The 24334-nt window shown below is 41.3% G+C and overlaps 1 protein-coding gene across 1 annotated transcript; it reads right to left on the bottom strand.

Moving 5' to 3' along the window:
• Window positions 1-20366: 20366 nt before the first annotated feature.
• Window positions 20367-21284, bottom strand: LOC146073443 (olfactory receptor 11L1-like). Its single transcript, XM_083180621.1, has one exon. It carries the CDS (start codon window positions 21282-21284, stop codon window positions 20367-20369), a length of 918 nt encoding a protein of 305 aa, XP_083036747.1.
• Between the last annotated feature and the right edge of the window lie 3050 nt (window positions 21285-24334).

Genomic DNA, 24334 nt, shown 5'->3' with positions numbered 1-24334 from the left:
GGCGAGATTTTGAGCTGCGATGACTTTGTCCACCTCTTCTGGGGGGTCTCTGTCTTTTTCTCTTATGGCTCGGGTTCTGACTCCCGGTGGTGGGCGCTGGTAGTTTTTTGACTGCTGTTTTTTGGATTGTGTATCACCCGCTGAAGATGCTGCGTCGCTGGAAGTGTCGAAATCGGTAGTTGTACGGTAGCCACGTCTCTTGGGTCTTCGGTCATATTTCTGAGGTCTGTGTGGGCCAGAGAGCCATCTGTACACATTTTGCTCAGTGTAGTCGCGATTCACGCGATCAAATTTATTTTTCTTAAATGCCAACAGTTCTTTTTTGAAAGTGGCAAGTTGTGAAGCCAATTTCGGCAACCAGTTTTGCGCTGAGTCTTCAGTGAGTTTAGACAGGTGAAGGTTTTCATAATCAGCAATGCGTTTCTGAATCAGCTCCATTTCCCTGGCTGATTCATTAATTACCAAAGTCATTAGGTCAAATGAGCAATTATTAAGAATTGCGCACCACTTTCTACAAAAGTCATTATTGTAGCGGCCAATGGTGGGGGTGTTTCTGACCCGAAAGCCCCGTGGGATTTTCCGCTCTCTGTAATACTCAGATAACGTGACGCCATGAAGAAGAAATTCTATTTCCTTTTTCTTCAATTTAAATAAGTTGTCAAAGATATCATGGGTAGTCAGTTCGTCTTCCATATCGGTAAGTCTTTGAGAAAAGAGGGCAGCTGAGGACTCATCCTCTGAGAATCTCAGACGTTCACCAATGGGCAAGATTGGTCTCAGCAGATTGTCTGGAAGATCTGCTGATGTGGATGCTTGAGACATATTGTACAATAATTTTAGCTCCAAACGTGAAAAAGAAAGGACACCTCGTGAATAAAACAAACTGTCCTGGTATCCAGAGCCCTGGTATCCAAGACGGCACAAAACTTAGGTGTTCAGCACCTTGCAGCAGTGTCAGCGCACTGGATGTAGAGAGGGATGGGTGCTCGTTCCATGGGCCACAACGTGAAGTTTGAAGACCATATGTAGATATACTTTGAACGGCACTCCATGTACTGTCAAAACAATGACCGGGGTGCTCACACAGAGAAGTAGATAGACGTGGGTAACAGTGGCACACGCTCGGGTTTACACAAAAAGCAGTCAGACTACAGCAGTAGTTTCCAACGTTTCGGAGTTTAATCCGTTGTCAAGGAGAGAACAAATTACAATGAACAAAGTACTTACATATATAGATGTGCACCGGATCCCACCTCACGGCGTTCTGCCCGTCCCACACTACTCACAGTACGGAGCTTCCTGGTTGGTCACGTGATCGGGACCAGACAGCTGATCTCACACGGGGTTCCCTGGATAGCGTCCGTTGCTAGGCGACAGCGGTGTTAGGTAAGAAGCATCTGATCCGTGGGAGCGATGTCTGAGCACCTAAAAAACATGCCAACAGTGTTATACCACACTAAGTGAAGAAAAGTAGCAGGGTGAAAGAAGATAAGAACAAAAGTGGGAAACGAGAGGGGTGGGGAAGGAGTACGTTGGAGCAAAAGAACATAATCAAAAATGCACTGAACTACCATGTCAAATGAAGGTAGCAGAACAATAACTCAGGGCTATAAGAACATATTAAACGACAATTGTTCATTCAGACCCCTAGGGTTAACTGTGTCCAACTTGAATATCCATTGAGTTTCAATCTGCAGCAGGCGTTTGCCCCTGTCACCTCCGCATAAATCATCAGGGACATGGTCAATGATAGTATACCGAAGATTAGCCAGATTGTGTTTGGCTGACACGAAATGCTTCGCTACAGGTTGTTCGACAGTCTTGTTGGATAATGTTGCTCTGATAGCTGTACGGTGAAGGGCAATCCTTTCCTTAAAAGTTCTGATGGTTTTACCAACATATCCAAGGCCGCAGGGACAGGTAATAAGGTACACAACGTATGTGGAGGAACAGGTAAGTACATGCCTGATATGGATTTTACGACCAGTGTGGGGGTGATTGAAGGACTTGCATGCTATCATCGCGCTGCAGGTCGTACATCCCGTGCAGCGATAGCAGCCAGCAGGTTTCTGCTGAGTGCCAGAGGGTAATCTTTTAGAAATGTCCGTCCGGACAACCATTTCTCTGATATTTCTACCCCTCGTGAAGCATGACATCAGTCTGGTTTTCTTCAAAGCTTTCAGATCCTTGTCCTGTTGTACCGCAGGCCATAATATGCGTGCTGTATTGTGGATGTGCTCATCAGCGGTATTATATGAACGTACCCAGCCTAAGGTGTCAGGGGGGAATTCCTTCGACCTTCTTTTCTGTAGGGTGTCCTCTCTGGATATGAGGTCCAATTTGGCTCTTGCCCCTTTCAGCGTCTCTTTAGAGTAGCCTCTCTCATAGAATTTGTTTTCCATCATGTTCAGGTCATGATTGAGGGTTGTCTCGGAGCTGGTAATCCTTTTCACTCTTAAAAGTTGAGAAAAGGGGAGACCTCTCTTGAGGGCTGGGGGATGGTGGCTTTGGGCAAGCAACAAGGTGTTGCGATCAGTCAGGGCAGTGCAGGCAGCACACAGTAGTAGAGAAAATAAATCCAATGCCAATGCCGGCACTCCAATTATCTTGATACAGCTTGGTCGGTGCTACTTGAAACGATGCATGTATTACTCCAATAATAAAGGCACACAACACACCAATAGTTTCACAACAAGTGTATTGGGCTAGTTAACATCTAGCGCTTTCGAGGAATACAACCCCAATCCTCCGGATGATAGCCACAACAGGACAATAGTGCGGTCAAACAACACATGCTTACCCCCAGCCGACATAAAAATAGATACAATAATTAATTACTCACCTGTCCTGTCGCCCGGCGCCCACTGCCGCCCGCCTCTTTACCGGAAGTGCATCATCTTACTTCCTCTAGGGTACAGGAAGCTATGTCCTGGAACACAGATCATGCGCTCCAAGGCTCCACTTCTGCATTCCACTAGATGGAATGCGCATAGCCGTCCCTGAGCGGTGCTGCCCTCCTGAGCTGCCGGTGCTAGAGGACTGGGAATACATAAACAAGGACGAAATAGACATAATACATAAGTGAGAAGTAATACACATAACACAATGACTAGACCAATTCTAAGAGATACACTAGTCAAATACAATTCATGCACCTCAAAAAAACAAAAAACACAAAAAGACAAAAGGCATATATCAAATATTTACATATGAGACGTGGGTTGTAGTACCAGGAACCCTGATACAATGTCAGTGCCGTTAGTTACAGACTGCTGGCATGATCATTGTGTGCAAAACACAAAATGAGGAAAATGAGCATTTATATTAACTGATAGAGACGGGCTATTATGCTAAGCTGTTCCAGTTAATTTTATCATTGAGACCACCTGGTTTGGTGGTCCCCAATCTCAAGATCCATTGGGTCTCCTTAATTAATAATCTTTTAGCTCTATCACCTCCCCGGGCACTCTGTGGAACCTGATTCAAGATAATGTATTTGAGGGATGATAATGGATGCCCCATGCTTTTAAAATGACGTGGAACCGGTTGGTCCACATCTTTTCACTTCAAACTCAGGTCAATGGACGACCGGTGAGCTGCCATCCTCTCTATGAACTTACGGGTAGTTTGGCCCACGTACCACAGGCCACATGGGCAAATGATGGCATATACCACGTAAGAGGAGGAACACGTGAGCACAGATCTAATGTCATATCTTTTGTTACAGTGGGGATGTTGGAAGTCCTTACACTTGATCATATACTTGCAAGTTATGCAAATTCCACAACCATAAAAGCCAGGGGTGTATATTTATTCACGAATATACTATGACGTCTTCATTTGCAGAAATCACTGCAATATATATATGAATTAATAAAAAGCTAAAAACACTGAAATCACCTTACTATTGTATTATTCACCTATATATTTATTTATTTATTTATTACTCCTTCCTCTAAAGTCACTATTGATAATCAACTTTTAGTAGCTGCTCCTTTCCACTGAGGATCTTCAATTTTCTTTATTTTCACTAAAAACTTTTGAACATCAAATACTTGTCCCTAACTGACTAAATCTGCTGCTATTATATATTAATTGGTCTCATCCTGTATATCTATATTTTAAATTTTTTTATATATACATACATATTTTTTTATATATATATATTTTTCGATCTGGGTTATTATGTACATAAGATGTACATGAATGGATGTACATAAGACAGTGCGTTTATCAAAATAATTTATGCTGCTTTAATAAAGTTCACTTTCATATATAGTTAACATAAGCTGTGATAGGGTTTATAAAACGATATGCATTTAACATGCACATATAAATACAAATACTAACGTGTTGTATCCCTTATCCATATTCTTTCTATGTGTCCCATGAGAAATCGAGCACTATCACCTTAAGTCTGCGCATCTGCACTCAGAAAGATGGCCGATTCCCCAAGCAAAAGACCTAGAAATCCCTAACAAAATGGCCGCCGAAATGGAGACATATACTACAATGAACTCCATTTCTACAGAGTTAACGTCTGAAGCTATCCAGACCAATGACACGCAACCCCCCTAAGAAAGGAAGTGGGGCGCTTCTGCACATCCGCCAAAGAGAGGCGGAAGACGCTGTATTACACAGCGCAGATGGACACAGGAAGCGGGGCGGAAGTGACGTGCGCCTGCCGGAAGTGGGCACACGCACCCCCGCAATTACTAAGTGTGTTTTCTGCTGTTTCCACTGTGAATATATATTATCCCCTGATAGCGCAGGCTGCATAGAGCCTATACCATAACACCCATATTAGTGTTTTCTAGTTTTTATGATTTTTTGTTGTCTCTAGAAACGATAGCCACATCCTACAGGATGTGACATCATAATTAGGATCACTAGACATATAGAGTATAAATAGAGCACCAGGCACACATCCCTCTCACCCCTTGATGAAGTCTTAGATGACGAAACGCGTTGGGTATTGCCTGCTGACTTCTCCATAAAGAGATAAGTTCTGATACTTCTGTATCTTTTACCTATAACTTATTGTATATCTCCCATTTTTTTGTTTAAATACTTTTTATTGTTTTTAAAAAGGACAGTGACACTTAGAACAAGCCGCAATCTTTACAATATATTACATTACATTGCATTGTACACCACAATATTGCATCACTACTATCCGGTGATCGCACTGTATTGTGGTGCGTACAGCTCACCAGATGACCAAAGAGGTTTTCCATTGCTCAACACCATGCGGCCGGGCATAGCGGCTTAGTCCTATGAACATACATAAAACACCCCCAAAAAAAAAAAAAAACAACAACAAGACACACACATTATGTACTATGACCAGTTGTGATAGTACTAATACAATTAGAACTGCCATAGATAGCATTACATTTACAATTTGTCTTATACCTTTTATGGACAGCGATGCACCAAGAAGAAAAATAAATAAATAAGTATTTAAGTCCTTATCTTTGCACGTATTATACCAGAACTTTGGGGCATTGAGGGCATAGATTTACTTTTACCCATAGGGATAGTTGGGGAGCATAAATATGAGCAGATACCAGTTTACTTTATATTCTGACAATTAACGGATCATAACAAGATTGCACTTAATCCATTCCACCGCGAGCTACCCTTGCACATTATTGGACAACAAATGACGTCTGACATGCCCTAACAGGCAGAAATAGCAATTATACCAAATTTTTACACACTCAATAGGTTGTGCTTAGTATTCCCATTAATGTGTAGTGCTAATAAACAAAAAATATTTCCCTCTAACGTGATTATATTTATACAAAAAAGTGTTTAAATCATTATTAAATGAATTGAAATTTTTTTTTTTTATCCCCTCCCTCTTGTATTTATATTCCCCCCCCTTCTTTCCTACCCCTATTTCCCTCTTATTTTCTTTCCCCCTTATCTTTTTCCCTCCCTCTCCTTTTATTTTTACCAGTTATCTTAAATTGTGTTCAATGCTTGCATGACTAGACGTGAGCCATCTGTGCCAAAGTTTAGTGTAGTTACTTAGACGTTTTCTACATATAAATATGTGTTTTTCGTGGGTTGCAGTGAAATTAACCAATGATATCCAGGCTGCAATATCAGGCCCATTTTTAGAAAGCCATGTCCTTGCTATCATTAGTTTAGCCAGTGCACATAGGTTGGATATATATATTTTATCGTGCTTATTAATTTCATTGCCTATGTGGACATTTAACACACAACTTTTGCAATCCAGTGCTGATCCAGGGATACCCATGCTTATCAAAATTTGTTTCCCAGAATGCACCAAGGACTCTGCAACCCCACGTTAAATGCCAAAAAGAACCTGGTTTGAGCTTACACTTGGGACATAACGCCGAGGTGCGGCTGCCCATTTTAACCAATCTCGTAGTGGACATATAAGACCTATGCAGAAAAAACAATTGCACTTGATGTACCCTTATTGAGTTTGTTGTTGCATGGACAGATGTCAAAGCCATACTCCATTCTATATCATTCAGCGGACCAACATCTGTCGACCACTTTTCTTTAAGATATCCCAACCCATCATCATACTTCGCTGCCACTAGAAGATTATAAAGCTTTGACACACCCTTACTTTTATTACTCACTTGCAACACTCTTTTTATAGGCGATGCAGAGAAGCATACCACCATGTTCTTAAATTGAGATTCAAGTGCGCTTCTCAATTGCAAAAACCTAAAAAAAAAGTGTCTGGGGAGATTAAATTCTGATTCTAGATGCGTGTATGATTTTAAAATACCCCGTTCATACAACTGACTAATGGAGTTTAACCCAAACTGTCCCCAGATCTTATCGGGTTGAAGTGCTTTAAGCTCCTCCAGGAATTTATAATCTGCCAAGGGGTGATCCACCTCTATGTCCGTAAATTTGGCTATTTTATTTGCTTCCCTCCAGATCTTAACTGCCTGTCTTACCAGCGGTGGGTCGTTTCGGGTTACCCCACCCGACAACAGTCGTTGCAGTGGGGTAAAGCCAAGGTTACCCTGTGCTACCAATATTTTAACTATACCGCTGTCCACTTCTTCCTGTACCCAATCGCGTAGCTGCAGTAACTGCCCAGCCAGATAATAGTATCTAAAGTTGGGGAGTGCAACACCACCCTGCTCCTTTTTTCTCATCAGTGTACTAATCTGGATCTTCGCCCGCTTATTGTTCCATATGAAAGTAGATATTAGGCTATTAATTTTTGAGAACAAAGAAACTGGCAAATACACTGGCGACTGCTGTAGAACATACAGTAACTTAGGCAAAATGATCATTTTTATTAAGTTTACACGCCCTATAACAGTGAGGGGCAGGCGATTCCATGATTTAAATTTCGACATCATAAAAACCAACAGGGGCTGGACATTCAGATGTATAAAATCAAGGGGGTTCCTGGACATATGGATCCCCAGGTATTTAAATGTCTCCGACCACCTCACTGATAGTGCGATATGGGGATAAGAAGCCGTCTGTGGTTTTAGGGCCAATATACTAGATTTTTTAACATTTACCTCAAACCCAGAGAAGCTACCGTGTATTTTAATTAACTGTAGTACAATCGGGGCAGCTTTTACATAATCAGACATAAAGATCAATAAGTCGTCTGCGTATAGGGCAACTGTATCGTATTGCAGTCCAGCACTGAAGCCAACGATTTCCAGATGATTTCTTATGGCACATGCCAATGGTTCAATGGCCAGCGAGAATAAACTTGGCGACAATGGGCAGCCTTGCCTTGTACCCCTCGATAGAGAAAAGGCATCAGATGTCCAACCATTTACGGACATGCGTGCTGTTGGATTTGCGTATAACAACTGAATCCACCTGATGTACTTGGGGCCAAATCCAAAAGCACGCATTGCCGCCCATAGATATGCCCATTCGACTGCATCGAAGGCTTTGTTGGCATCCATCGACATTATTGCTGAATTAACGGTCTTATTTTCTGATATCTGGAGGTGTCTAAAAACTTTTCTAATGTTAATAGAGGTTGACTTACCGGGGAGAAACCCCGTTTGATTGGGGTGGATAATCTTTTCTAAATAGTTATTTAGCCTTGTCGCCAGTATCTTTGCCAGTATCTTTGCCTCTGCTGGCAACAAAGAAATTGGCCTGTATGCCACAGGGTCCGCCGGGTCCTTGTCTGGTTTTAATAAAAGAATAATCTTAGCCTCCAACATGGAGGGTGGGCACACGCCGGTTTCAAAACATAGCAGGAACAGTTCTAGCAACAAGGGGGCGAAGTGATCCATATATTGCTTATAAAGGTCAATGGGGATGCCGTCTAAACCTGGTGCCTTACCCCCTGGTAGGGTTTTTATGGCATTCTGAATCTCTTCCAAGGTTATGGGGACTTCTAACGCACAGCTATCCACTACCGCTAGTGAGGGGAGTTTTATCCCACCTAGGAACTCCTGAATTTGAAGTTGATTACAATTTAGTCTAGACTCGTACAATTCAGAAAAATAATCCCTGAACACTAACCCTATATCTACTGCCTCAGTCAAGAGCTTTCCATTTTTATCAAGAATCTTAGATATTGTGTTCATAGGTTTTTCAGCTTGAGCCAAATATGCCAAGCATCTACCTGGTCTTTTTGAGTTGGCATAGATGTGTTTTGACCTCTGTTTCATACTTAGAATATTAGTTGTTTTAACATAATCTAGCCATTTCCCTTTGGCATTTTCCCATGCCTCCTTGGCCTCTGTTGTTTTAACCATCAAATAAGCTGCTTCACTTTCATTCGTTTTGTTTTCCAAATCTGCCGCCTCCTGTCTACTAGCTTTTTTGATCTCTCCGACCCTTTTCTTAAGAGTGCCCCTCACAAATGCTTTAAACGCCTCCCAAGTAATCATCCCCGAGGCTGATCCTCTATTAATTAACCAGAATTCTGCCCATTGTTCTACTAAATCTGCCCGGACCCCATTTTTGACAACCATGAGGCATTAAATTTCCAGAATATACATCCCTTTGCGGATGACTCCTTAAGTTCTAATACCAATGGGGAATGATCAGAAATTCCCCTGGTTTTGTATGACACTTCAGAGACCTGTGACACCAGCCCACTAGAGACTAGCGCCAGGTCAATTCTGGAAAATGCCACATGAGATGCCGAAAAACAAGAGTATTGAATAAGGTCTGGGTTTCTATCCCTCCATGGGTCTAACAAGCCCATGTCCTTTATGAACTGGCCAAACCCCTGATTGCTCTTACTTCTTCTATCCTCTTTACCCAAATTTTTATGCCATCTATCTAATCGATAATTAAGTACATTATTAAAGTCACCTATAATCACTACAGGGATGTCTGGAGACTGCGACATAAAATCCGCCGCTTTAACCAGAATGTCAAAGGAAAAGGGCGGAGGTATATACACGGCCAACAGACATACATGCAATGCATTCATGATACATTCTAGGAAAACAAAGCATCCCCCCGGGTCTATCTTTACCCTTAAGCATTCAAAAGTAACTGTTCTGTTAATTAAAACAGACACACCTCGAGCCGATGACGTGAAGGGAGCATGGTATGCCTGGCCAACCCAGGCCTTTTTAATAGCCTGGAGTTTAGACCCAACAAGGTGGGTTTCCATCATGCATACTATGTCCCCTCTATAGTGCCCAATCTGGCGCATAACCAATGAACGCTTTATCTTGTCATTCATACCCCTTACGTTCCAAGCTAGAATACGGACCATACAACCTGTATATTTATCAAAAGAGAAATTCGCCACATACCATGCTCCTGGTGGCGCACACTTCTGGCTACAGTTACTTCTAGGTGCAACGCTGTCAAACATATATAATTACCGCATAGTACACAAAAAACATTTACCAAATAACAACCACATAAAGTACATAAATACAAAATACATAAACCCCCCTCCCCCCACCCTGTATACCTTACCTCCCCAGGCATACCTATGAATCCCCAAAAACAGAAAACACACCCCCTCCCCCCTTACTTGGGGCTTTTACTCTTTTTGGCTCACTATATAGTGGTGAGCCCCCTGAACTATTTCTAGTACATTTTTAGAATATTTATGCTTTACTAGCCGCCAGTTGATGGACCCCCCGGCACCCATTTATCGATCCATGCCGCTGCCTCATTGGCAGTCTGGAAAAAGATAGTTTCCCCCTCTGCCATGATTCTCAATTTAGCCGGGAACATCATTGAGTACTTGACCCCTTTCTCCCGGAGCCTTTTCTTAACCTCAATAAACTTGGCTCTGTCTTTCTGTATCTCTATGGCAAGGTCGGGAAACAATGAAATTCTTGCACCATTATGATCTAGCGGGCCTTTCAGCCTAGCTAGACGAAGTACTGTGTCCCGATCCTGAAAGTTTAAAAACTTTATAATTATTGTACGTGGTGGGGCACCCGGCGGGAAGGGTCTGGAAGGGACTCTGTGGGCTCTTTCAATCACAAAGACCTTTGAGAAAGAGTCACTGCCTAGTTTCTCCTTTATCCAATTTTCCATAAATAGGACTACATCTGCGCCCTCTTCGCGCTCAGGGAGTCCTACAAGTCTTACGTTGCTTCTTCTTAGTCTCCCCTCCATGTCAGACATTTTATGTTTAATGTCCCGCACCTGGTCTGACAACATGTTAACTTTTGCCAACAGAATGTTATTACAGTCCTCCAGATTAGAGACCCGCGACTCAAACTCTTTAATTTGGGCTTTTACCTCTTTCATATCTTGCTTCATAGCGCTTATGTCTGTCTGAATGTCCCCTATTTTTTCTGTCAAGCGCTGCTCACTGCCATTAATGGCTTCCAGCAATTGCTGTAATGTAATTTCAGGAGGGTTCGGGGGGCTTTTATCCTTTGTAGGAGTATTCTGGGGTGTCGCTGCGGGAGACTGCGTACTGTTGTTTACTTGCAGCCGAGCGTATCTTTCTAACCGGGCTGCGGCTGCAGCCGCCGCTGTATTCCCCGTTTTCCCCATGCCTGAAGACTTTTCTTGGAGTTTCGACAGTATCTTTATAGCTTTATTTATGATGTACTGGGGTATAGGGCTTTTACAGAAGCTTCTAGGCGTCCGACTGATATCACTTCAACAAAAACTGGGGTTTTACAGGCAGCAGATTGGTGACTCCTGTCTTTTCTATATCTTCAAATAATATTACACAACAGTCAACGGAGTAAGAGTAACACAGTTTGCTTTACCTTTTCCAGGTGTGTTTTTCAGTTTCACAATGATATCTGCAAACTGTCCCAGCGGCGAACCCCAATTACTGCAGGCTTTTATAGTGCACCTCCTAGTCACACACTGCCACCAGATGCTATACTTGGTTGTGTGAAACTTTTCAGGGGGGGGGTTCAACTGGTGCCTTAACTTGCGATTTTCTTCACTGCAGCTGCTCACACCTCCGTTTGTACCGGCTTATAACCCCTTTGCCCAGTCTTTATGGGGTAGAAAGAAGCTCCTTCTGCAGGCTGTACACGCCTTCACACTTTTCCTTGCAGGTGCTTGAGGGGGTGTATGCCCCGCTGCAGAGGGAGAGACCGGGCCGCCAGGTAAGAGCCCTCCACGTGCAATCCCCCTCCTTCCTGCTGCCGGGGGAACGCCGGGGAGACACTGCCGGCCTGCAGCACAACGCTCCTTCCACACCGGTACTCAGAGGGGTGTAAGCCCAGTTGCGGAGGGGGGACAGGGCTGTTGAATGGAAGCCCACCGCATGTAAGCACCCTCCTTGCTTCTGCCGAGAGGACGCCAAGGAGACGCCGCCGGCTAGCTGCGCCACACACCCCCAACACGCGACCACCGCGTCACACCTCCGTCACTTTCTCGCGCCTGTGTGAACTGGTCTCCGTCTCACTCCGTCACACTCCCGGCCGTCCCGCTCAGGATGTCAGCAAACGATGCCACAACCAGCTCCACGTCCAGCGGCAGCTATTAGGTTTTTATGGAGCTCAAGGGGCGGGGGATCACCATTCTTACGGCGGCTTATGGGATATTATCGGATGGTAGTCCAGGGAGCTCTCCCCACTCACTCCTTCACTCCCGCCTCGCCGTGGCCACACCCCGATATCTCCCATTTTTTAGGGATATTTTTTATAGGCATTTTTATTTCGCATTTTTTATATTGCTTTTTTCTATGACATTTCTTGTATTGCTTGTTCTTATACTATTGTGCATTTTTTTACAAAAAATTTTTTTTGTACCAAATAAAACTTTTATATGTTTTAAAAGTAAAACGTTTCCTATACAGATATTTGTAGTCGCTTAGACCTTTATCCAAACCATTATATATATATATATATATATATATATATATATATATATATATGTCAAAAGAACATTGATGCACACCTTTAGGAGCAATAGGTCAAGTGCTGCAGCCACATAGTAATGATCAATAAGGTAAAAGAAGAAGCCAGCACATCCAAATTCCTTTTAAACAGGAAAAAAGTCTTTTATATTCAACACGTGAAAAACGACATCATAGGTCTCCATAAGGGAGATACAGCAGATTCAAGAATAGGTATACTTATGTTCACAGAAATGAAGTCAGCAATGAAGATCTTTGGGAGTGGGTAACTCATGCCCGACGGCCGTTTCGGTGGGGTCTCACCGTCATCAGGAGCATGAGTCACTCATGCTCCTGATGACGGTGAGACCCCACCGAAACGGCCGTCGGGCATGAGTTACCCACTCCCAAAGATCTCCATGGCTGACTTCATTTCTGTGAACATAAGTATACCTATGCTTGAATCTGCTGTATCGCCTGTATGGAGACCTATGATGTCGTTTTTCACGTGTTGAATATAAAAGACTTTTTTCCTGTTTAAAAGGAATTTGGATGTGCTGGCTTCTTCTTTTACCATATATATATATATATATATATATATATATATATATATATATATATATATAAATTCCAAAACTGCCGGCACTCTGTATAGGTAGCAACGGTCCCCGGTGCCCAAATAGTGAGCAATACACAGTCCAAAGAAATAATGGCACTCAGGAGGCAAATAACAGTTATTTGCCTCCTGAGTGCCATTATTTCTTTGGACTGTATATATATATATATATATATATATATATATATATATATATATATATATATATATATATATGTAGTGGAAAGGTGCGGCACTCAGTCGGCTTGTAATCCATACGAAATACGAAATAAACACACAACACACTGGTTGCTCAACAACGTTTCAAATGTATTACATTTGTCATCAGGATATAATGTAATACATTTGAAACGTTGTTGAGCAACCAGTGTGTTGTGTGTTTATTTCGTATGGATTACAAGCCGACTGAGTGCCGCACCTTTCCACTACCTGTAACTACCTTGTGAAGGCACCGGCCGCAAGCTACTACCCATTTCCAGGAGTGCCTAGCCCACGACTTATATATATATATATATATATATATATATATATATATATATATATATATATATATACACACACACATATTCGTACATGACTCAGGGTGACTCTTTCTTTCACCCCTTTTCTGGAAAGAAATTTTAAATCAAACACAGATTGGGGTGTAACACCAAATTTGTTATCTATTTGATAAGCTGCCCCTTGCGGCAAACATTATGTGGGGAAGACAGACCGCACATTCAAAGAGAGAGCTGCGGCACATCGATCAGCCATTAAATCAGTCATTCAAATGGGTAAAAGTGAACATCCTGTTGCCTGCCATTTTGCTGAGGCCAGGCATAATCTTGCCACATTACGGAACAGAATAATTGATCATGTACCTAACTCTTAAGAGAGGGGGTGACAAATCACTCTGGCTTCTCCGTTTGGAGAGCCGGTGGATTTTTAACTTGGACACCCTTAGGCCTCAAGGCCTTAATGAAAACATGGGTCTTTCGTGTTTTCTGTAGGAATCAGGTATAAGATATTAGCAATCATAAACTAATTGTCTCTTTTATGGTTATATTAGGTCCGTTATGTAATTGATTACAGCACCCCCCCCCCCCCCCCCCCGTAGAGGAGGTGTACTGTTTTATATATTCAAGGAAGGAATATAAACATTGCACATGTTATTGTATTTATAGGTCCTAACATTGCAGGTGTATATTGTATATTTTCAATGTTGGTTTTAGTGGTTTAAAGTATGGTAATTTCATGTGTATGTTTTTTATGCTTAACAGACCCGGAAGTGCGGCAGCGTACTACTATGGTGGTTGCCAAGCAACCGGGATGCACGGGATCCTTTGTGCGTCCCGCTGGTTCAGCTAACGTGTGACGTCACCAGAGGGTGCCGGTCGGGGGAGCAGCGGGCGGCAGGAACACTCCTCACAGGTATTTAAATCTTTGTCTTTGTATGCTATGGTTCTTTCTGCACCTTGAAAAAGGGGCCTAAGGGCTCAGAAACGTCAGTGATTCAAGTTGCCAAAGTGGGGTTTATTTATTTCGAGTGCCGCCATCCCCCCACCTGTTTGTATATCAGCAGCATCCACTGCTCTATCGGAGGGCACCGAGGTTCATCTTTTGTCTCACAATCATTGGACATTTAGGAGTGCTTCCACCCCAGCCCACCTCATCTATCTTACTTAGGCCATGGCTCACCGTGGCTCAACATGGCAATCCTATTGCTCTCAGCTGCAATACAATACATAGAACAAGAGAGTAGGGGATTAGCAGAGTAATCCAATTACTCACTTAATCCTATTATAGAGATAGATGGCAGTGGCTCCCACTGTATATATAATTATGTGGAATATTACTAAGACACACTTTAATGAAGTCATCAATATGGGATTTTTTCCATAGGTTCTGACATCTTCTGGGTGTCGACCACATTTATCACTTGTTATTGGAAAAGTTTCGCCCAACTCCTATGCACATTTGATAGGTCACCAATACGTCTGGGTATATAATATCCTGTTAATAAATATGTTTTCAGGATGCTGATAACTTCTGATAATGTACATCAGTTACTTTTTTTGCATATTAATGGCCTTCATTGATAACTAAAAAAAATCCTCCTACTCATAGACCCTTTTTGTCTAAACCGTTTGCTGTTGGACTACTGAATGATGTACTTTCCATAAGACAGTTGTCGCATACTTTGTCCAATGGAACATTTTAAACTTTTGTAGGTATTTGAATTATTCCATTCTATACATGCTCTCCTCCTCCATTTAAAAGATTTTAATTGAATCTCTATTATGAATTTTAGATTGTGAAACTTCTAAAAGAGTGGTACTAACCACATTGTTCAAATCATTTCTTTGTAATTGGTGCGTACTTTGGATATACTGTGAAATTATTTGTGCAAAAATACTAATGTTCAGTATGATTTATGTTTGGTATCTCTACCACCCACAGTGTAATATAAACCCCTGATGAAGTCTTTTTAAAGACAAAACGCGTTGGGTTGTTGTATCATCGTGAAAGATTTGAATAAAGACAATCATGGAATTTTAAATAAAGATTTTTAATAAAATATTTGTTTATAAATTGTATACATTTTGTCGTACTTGAAAAACTGGATAAAAACCTATCAGGTGGTGGATTATTTTAGCGCTCTCTATAAACACTTCTTATCCATACTTTTTCTTGTCTCCCGCTAACAGGGGGCACCTATAGAGTAGCTGCTTATCTGTGGCACACTTGGGTCATTATCTATATATATATATATATATATATATATCTATAAGTAGGTTTTTTTTGGAAATGAAGCGCTGACACCTGCTTGTAATTAGCCCTATTTAGGGCTTACTGCTCTCCAGGTAGCAGATTTTGATTAGGTGCACTTGTCTTTTCTTTTAGACCGCTGCTCCCCGCTGTTATATGGTGCTCTATCCTAGGCACCCAAAGATGTCTACAAAAGAAAAGGGGGGACAGGGGGGCGCCCAATAGTGCAATATCGTTTTTTATTTTTTAAAAGAATTCAATAAAACAGAAAACTCAGGTTGTTATAACTCGTAGCAAGTTATTCAACTGGAGTGGACTGGGTACCACTAGATTCACAAACAATCCCCTCTGGCAAAACAGCATACACAGGATGTACTTAGGTCACCATTACAGTGTGGTCGAATAACTCACGGGACCTCTCAGCTGGGCTGCTGGGCAGGACAAAGAATGCCGGCGTCTCCGATCACTGCAAGCAGGCTGTCAGCGTGTGCTGGATGCCAGGAGTTAGAAGACACGTCACGTCAGCCACGCCCCTACGCGTTTTGTCAGAGACTTCGTCAGTGGGGTGGCTGACGTGACGTTGTGGCATAGTATTAAAGGACAAGGGGTCCAATCAGCTTCCCCGCATAAGCTTATAGTAGCGTGTCATGCAGGTGCCGCCCCCGTTGTGCTTTTAAATGAATGGGCTGGTAATCTGTGTGATGCAAATCCTTCAACCACACAGTACGATGTTACAATTTTAACAGTAGCATGATTAAAAACATATCGACATACAAAACGTATAATACATATAAAATATATCAGACGCCGTTTACGGCATTCTTTTCTGCTTATCTGCGGTATATTAAAAAGCCATAATAGTATTTTCAATTAGCGCATAGAATATTGCACATAACATGGTTATATTAACTGTTTGTCACCCATTTATATGATGAACCGTACAATAAAAAGTTTTGTATATATAAGATAATAAAAATAGAAATAGAAATAGAACGAATGTTAGAAAATATATATAATAATAATAAGGGACATGAAAGAGACAACTTGTAATGTCCTATAAGGAACATGAAAAGGTACATAGTAGCAGATAAACCATCAAAGTCGGAGACTTTCAAAAATATTCTTTTTTCTAGCCCCCAAATACATTATTATTTGCAGCTTTAAAAGAATATAATAATTTTTTATATTATTATTATCTGCATAATATCAATAATATTTTTCTTATTATACCAAATATGTTTTTATATACATTTTTGTCATGATTTAATTTTGTTTAATTATATTTACTGAAGATTAATTGATCTATGTAGATAAAAATTATTTATGATAAGTGGCTAGGCGTCTTGTATGAACGGCGTGATCTCATAATTCACGTTCAGGCCATGGGGTATCAGGGTGTTTAAAGTTATAATCCAGTATGTCTCGCGTTTGGTCAGATGTTTCTCATGGTCGCCTTCTCTTTTGTTGGCCTCTACATGCTCCAGTCCTTTTATTTTCAGAAGGCTTGGGTCACTATTATGATATTTTAAAAAATGTCTGGGCAGGCTATGATTTGTTATTTTATTTTTAATATTTCTACCATGCTCCAGCATCCTTATTTTGAGTGGCCTTTTAGTTTTGCCTATGTAGCTGAGCCCACATGGACAGGTTGCCATATAGACAATGAAGGTGGACATGCAATTTATTATACTTTTGATTACCAGCCCATTCATTTAAAAGCACAATGGGGGCGGCACCTGCATGACACGCTACTATAAGCTAATGCGGGGAAGCTGATTGGACCCCTTGTCCTTTAATACTATGCCACAACGTCACGTCAGCCACCCCACTGACGAAGTCTCTGACGAAACGCGTAGGGGCGTGGCTGACGTGACGTGTTTTCTAACTCCTGGCATCCAGCACACGCTGACAGCCTGCTTGCAGTGATCGGAGACGCCGGCATTCTTTGTCCTGCCCAGCAGCCCAGCTGAGAGGTCCCGTGAGTTATTCGACCACACTGTAACGGTGACCTAAGTACATCCTGTGTATGCTGTTTTGCCAGAGGGGATTGTTTGTGAATCTAGTGGTACCCAGTCCACTCCAGTTGAATAACTTGGTACGAGTTATAACAACCTGAGCTTCTCTGAATTATTGAATTCTTTAAAAAAATAAAAAACGATATTGCACTATTGGGCGCCCCCCTGCCCCCCCTTTTCTTTTATTTATTATATATATATATATATATATATATATATATATATATATATATATATATATATATATATATATATAGATATATAGATATATATCTATATATCTATATATATATCTATATCTATATATATATAGATATATATATATATATATATATATATATATATATGAATCTTGTAGATTATGCACTCACGGCCAACTGTATAGAATGAGGGGGTGCTCCTTTATAGTAACACAGTGTGTCCCACTAATATGCAGAATGGGACGAATCCCAATAAGGGCACTCACCAGGGTTTCACGTATTTGACAGCTTCTTTATTGGTTATCCAACCAGAGTTATATATCTGTAGGTCTACAATGACATCCACACAGCACAGAGGTCAGGATATGTATCCTGACCTCTGTGCTGTGTGGATGTCATTGTTGCAGTGTCTTGAGAAAGGCCCTCTAGTGGCCGAAACGTAGACCTACAGATATATAACTCTGGTTGGATAACCAATAAAGAAGCTGTCAAATACGTGAAACCCTGGTGAGTGCCCTTATTGGGATTCGTCCCATTCTGCATATATATATATGTATATATACAGTACTTATCAATGTATCCATCCGATGAACTCTCTTATTGCTAAGGAAACCAATAGGGTGGCTGCCCATACCCCTAAACATGGGCTCCTACCACTGAAATCCAATGTATTTGACAGGTGCTGGCCCTGGTGCATTTGCAGTGTCATGCACAAAGGCCTGGCTTCTATGAGCTGCACTGGCTGGCTTCATGCAGAAAGCCAACTCTCTTCTTATTGCAGCCCAGATTGGCAGTACTGGAGAGAAGAAATACCTCCCAATAAGATTGCCTTCACTGCAGGTGACTGACAGGTAGGACTTTCAATAGGAAGTCACTGCCTGACACAGTAAAGCCAGTGCAGTCTCATGGATGGACTGTGTCTTTCTTCACTAAGGCTGAGTAAGGTGGCAGATCTTACTGGGGGGGGGGGGGGGTTGCAGTCCTGCAGCTCATAGGTAAAATCCACAACTGGTGACCATTATGTTTGCTCTTTATCCCAGATATATCCTGCTACTACCTTGCACTGTTTGCTCCCTTGATGTGCATGCCTCATAGGAGGGCAATGCTGGGGATGCAGTCACTCAATCACAGATGGAGATTTCCTATAGACATGAAACAATGTGTACACATGAAAGTTTTTTTACACTTATTTTGGTGTCTATGTTGAAATCTGCTGACTTGGGCATTGTATGAATGTTTTGCGCTCACCATGCTTTTGGCACAGTATATATGGGTTACATATAAAATTGACTCATTCCACACATTTCCACATAAAAGTTTCAAGTTAAGTAACAGAATATATATATATATATATATATTTTTATATTAAGGTTTTATTACTTAATTATGATTCTAACAGACAAAATAGAACATATTAGGTAATGTAGAAAATATGTATGTTATTCCCTGGCCCATAAACCCCTTCAGCAACTTCGGATTAACCTGGACTAGATTGCACCAGCTCCTTTGAAGGGAGCAGACCATCTGGATCCATCCATGTTTTATAGTGAAATGATGGTGGGCTTTTCTAAGCCAGCCAATTCTCACAACTGCAGTAAAGAGATTAGTCCTACCACCTGAGGAAGGTAAGCAGGTTCCTCATCCACTTTCAGATCAGGTGGATTAGAGCCCACTGCAAGTCTATGAAATAGCATACTGTAGAAGTCAAAGTTTGAGAGGAGGTACCTACATCAGGTTCAATCATGATTGGCTACACTGCTGGAGAAAATTCAGCAGTGTAGTCAATCATGATTGAAACTGAATTGAACTCACTATGTGAAATTCTTTGGGAGCGTCTCTTCCATAAAATAAAATTATTGTGTATTGTATTGATAAAATTGTAATGATTTGCAACTGCTAATGCTGCTTAGCCAGTTTTGGGTCCAGGTTGTTAAGTACTACTGTGTACCAAATTGCAGTACATGTTTTATCAGGTAATGCAACAAACTTCATTTACACCTTGGTCCATGTGCAATGCAATTTGGGAAAAGCGACATCTCTTGTACAGAACTTATTATTAGCTATTTGGCTTGTATAGTGCTACGTTGTGTTATGATGTAACATAATAAAGCTTGACTTGACTTGGAACAACAAGCAGTGACATGGTAGAACATGAGTTGCAGGGCGCATTACATTACATATGGATCCTAGATGTAAGAGGAAATATCTGTTTTTGCTATAAAACATCATTGTAGTTACAGTACCTTAGCAGCTGCTAGGAAAAGTTCAGTATTTAGTGTGTCAGCTACTCAAAAGAAACATTCACATTTTAAACTAATCAATGAAGACGGACAGTCATACAGCTTGATGTTCAGTACTGCAATTGTGACTTTCACAAGCAATTATGACTTTCTATAGAATTCCCATCAATGGATGTCATTAATTTGGGTAACCTAAATGCAAGACACTAATCAGGAAAGTAGATTAGGAATGAGCGGTATGACAGGGGTGGAGCTATAAATTTAAACAAACTAAAATTCTGTTTTCATTTTTTTTAAAGCCTCCTTAAAGTCTTTATTCCTCATGCTGTATATGAATGGATTAAGCAATGGTGTCCCTACAGTGTAAAGTAGTGATAATGCCTTGCTGGTAGCTAATAATTGTCCTTTGGTTGCAACCATGTACACAGAAAAGAGACTCCCATAAAATAGACATACAACAGTCAGGTGGGAGCTGCAGGTGGAGAAGACTTTCTGCCTTCCACTGAGGGACTGGATCTTCAGGATAGTGGTGATGATATACACATAAGAAACAATGATCATTATGAATGGAAAGATGACAACAATAGCACCAAATAAACTTGCTTGGAGTTGCATAAGTGAAGTATCCGAACAAGAAAGTTCTACAACAGGAAAAAAATCACAAAAGAAATGGTCAATTACATTTGGTCCACAAAAGTCTGAGTTTTGTAGAGCTATAGCATCCATCAAAGCAAAGAGGAAACTCAAAAACCATGACACAATGACAGAGGTCACACAAAATGTTTTGTTTGTGATAGCGTTATAACGCAGTGGGTTACAGATGGCCACATATCGGTCATAAGACATGACCATGAAGATAAAACACTCCGAAGACTCAGTGTTACCAAACACATAAAGCTGTGATATACAAGCAGCAAGAGACATGGTGCCACCATCATGTAGGACAATATAAAGTAAGTAAGGGAGAATGTCCGTGGCCATAAGAATGTCTAGGAAAGACACTTGTGTGATGAAGAAATACATTGGAGAGTGAAGGTTGTTGCTCAATGAAACTAACGTAATGACTGTAACATTACCAAATATAGTAACCCAGTAAATGATTAGAAAAAATATAAACAAAAGATAATTTAATTTGTGAAGATTTGGAAACCCCAGGAGAATGACATAAGATATATTTTGTGTGTGCATTATAAGAACAGATCTGAAAGTCAAGCATACATCATCATAGAGTAAATAGCCGCAATTCATCAATTCATACCACTATCATCATTCCTAAAATATGTATCTCTGTTTGTTATCTATATGGCTTCTTCATTCAATCTCGACCTTCCCTGCCTCAGTTCAATCAATAACAGAATCTTTTTATTACCAATGTATAGTTACATAGAAACATAGAATGTGACGGCAGATAAGAACCACTTGGCCCATCTAGTCTGCCCCTTTTTTAACCCCTTCACGACATTTGACGTATATATACGTCATGGTCGGGAAGTACTTCCCGACCGTTGACGTATATATACGTCATGGCTTTAAACTGTCACCGCGTCTATAGACGCGGTGACAGTTTGGAGATGTCTGCTGTCCCTGTCTACATCCCCCCTCGCCGCCCAGGGGGGGCAGGGGTGCCCCCCCCGGTCGGCGATCGCTGCGATTGGCTGTTCAAAAGTGAACAGCCAATTGCAGCGTTTTCTGTGTTACCAGCGGCTAAGCCGCTCGGTAACACAGAGATCCGTGGTGATCGGTGCTGTTAAGTACAGCACCGATCACCACCGAGCGGCAAACCGCCCTCCCACCCGCCCGGCAGCACGCCCTCCCTCCCGGCAGCCTCCCTCCAGCCCTCCCTCCCACCCAGCCAGCAGCCGCAGCGCCAGCCCCCCTCCCACCCCCCCGCCAGCAGCAGCACAGTTAAAAATTTAATTTGGGGGTTAAATTCATTTAATATAAGATATATATATATATATAAATATATATATATAGATATATATATATATATATATGTGTATATATGTATATATATATATATACACATATATATATATGTGTGTATATATATATATATATATATATATATATATATATATACACACACATATATATATATATATATATATATATATATATACAGTGATCGGTGCTGTTAAGTACAGCACCGATCACCACCGATCGCCAGCCCCCCCCCCCCTCCCACCCGGCAGCCCCCCTCCCTCCCACCCACCCGGCTGCCGCAGCGCCAGCACCCCTCCCACCCCCCCGCCAGCCGCAGCGCCAGCCCCCCTCCCAAAGCTGGTGACTAAAATGGGGTCACTTGTGGGGGGGTTCCACTGTATTGGTGCTTCGGGGGTCTTGCTAATGCGACATAGCACCCACCATTCATTCCACCACCAAAAATCACTCCTTCCCTTCTGAGTCCTGCCATGCACCCAACTGGTATTTTTTGGTCACACGTGAGGCATTGCCGTACTCTGGAGAAATTGGGGCACAGATTTTGGGGTGCTTTGTCTCCTTCATTCCTTGTGAAAATAAACAATTTTGAGCCAGAACTGCATTTTTCTGTAAAAAATTACATTTTTTTACACAAAAATGCAGATCTGGCTCAAAATTTTTCATTTTCACAAGGAATGAAGGAGACAAAGCACCCCAAAATCTGTGCCCCAATTTCTCCCGAGTACGGCAATGCCTCACGTGTGACCAAAAAATACCAGTTGGGTGCATGGCAGGACTCAGAAGGGAAGGAGTGATATTTGGATTTTGCAGCACAGATTCTGGTTGAATGACCCCCGAAGCACCCATACAGTGGAACCCTCCCACAAGTGACCCCATTTTGCAAACTACACCCTTCAGGGAATTCATCAAGGGGTATAGTGTACATTTCAAACCCCCAGGGGTTTCACCAATTTTGATACAACTGAGCTGTGAAAATGAAAAATTAATTTTTTTCATTTTCACTGCCCAGTTGTACCACAATTGGTGAAACCCCTGGGGGTTTGAAATGTACACTATACCCCTAGATGAATTCCCTGAAGGGTGTAGTTTGCAAAATGGGGTCACTTGTGGGGGGGGGTTCCTAACTTTTAGCATCTTATGGTGCCTAGAAACCTACATGGTGCCTAAAAAATAATCTCATAAAAAGGAGGCTCCAAAATCAAGTAGGTGCTCCTTCTATTATGAAGCCGGTGGTTTGGTCACCGTGCACATTAGGGCCACATATAGGATATTTATGAAAACCAAAGAATTGGGGGAATCAATTTTTAGTCACATTTCTCTAGTAAAATCTACTGTGTTCCTTAGAAAAATGTATTAAAATTGCAAATCTACAAGCAGCAAGAGACATGGTGCCACCATCATGTAGGACAATATAAAGTAAGTAAGGGAGAATGTCCGTGGCCATAAGAATGTCTAGGAAAGACACTTGTGTGATGAAGAAATACATTGGAGAGTGAAGGTTGTTGCTCAATGAAACTAACGTAATGACTGTAACATTACCAAATATAGTAACCCAGTAAATGATTAGAAAAAATATAAACAAAAGATAATTTAATTTGTGAAGATTTGGAAACCCCAGGAGAATGACATAAGATATATTTTGTGTGTGCATTATAAGAACAGATCTGAAAGTCAAGCATACATCATCATAGAGTAAATAGCCGCAATTCATCAATTCATACCACTATCATCATTCCTAAAATATGTATCTCTGTTTGTTATCTATATGGCTTCTTCATTCAATCTCGACCTTCCCTGCCTCAGTTCAATCAATAACAGAATCTTTTTATTACCAATGTATAGTTACATAGAAACATAGAATGTGACGGCAGATAAGAACCACTTGGCCCATCTAGTCTGCCCCTTTTTTAACCCCTTCACGACATTTGACGTATATATACGTCACATCAGTTCATTAGTAACTGCAGAGCAAGTAAAATGGCCGCCCCGTTTGTGATTTCCACGAAAGATGAGCAGCTTGCAGGGTTTTTTTTTTTTGTGGGTTTGTGAGAGACTTTTTTGCACAGTATAGACAAACTGTTTTATCATGAATAAGTGTGTATGAATTCACAAAAAGGTTCAAAAAAAGGTAGGAATATACGGTGAATCCCTTACTGTATGACTTTGTTGATATTATCTTCTCTAATATTCTAACACTGATGAAAAACGTAAAGTGTAGTCTTCTCTTTTCCTCAGGATAGAGCTGCTATGCTCTGAACAGGGAAGACCTTTAATGCCATTTTAAAAATGGATGT

This window comes from Crinia signifera, chromosome 4 (genome assembly GCF_055691185.1).
Source record: "Crinia signifera chromosome 4, ASM5569118v1, whole genome shotgun sequence".
Lineage (NCBI taxonomy): Eukaryota > Metazoa > Chordata > Amphibia > Anura > Myobatrachidae > Crinia > Crinia signifera.
Note: the sequence above shows the minus strand (reverse complement) of the source record. Positions and strands in the feature narration are given on the sequence as shown.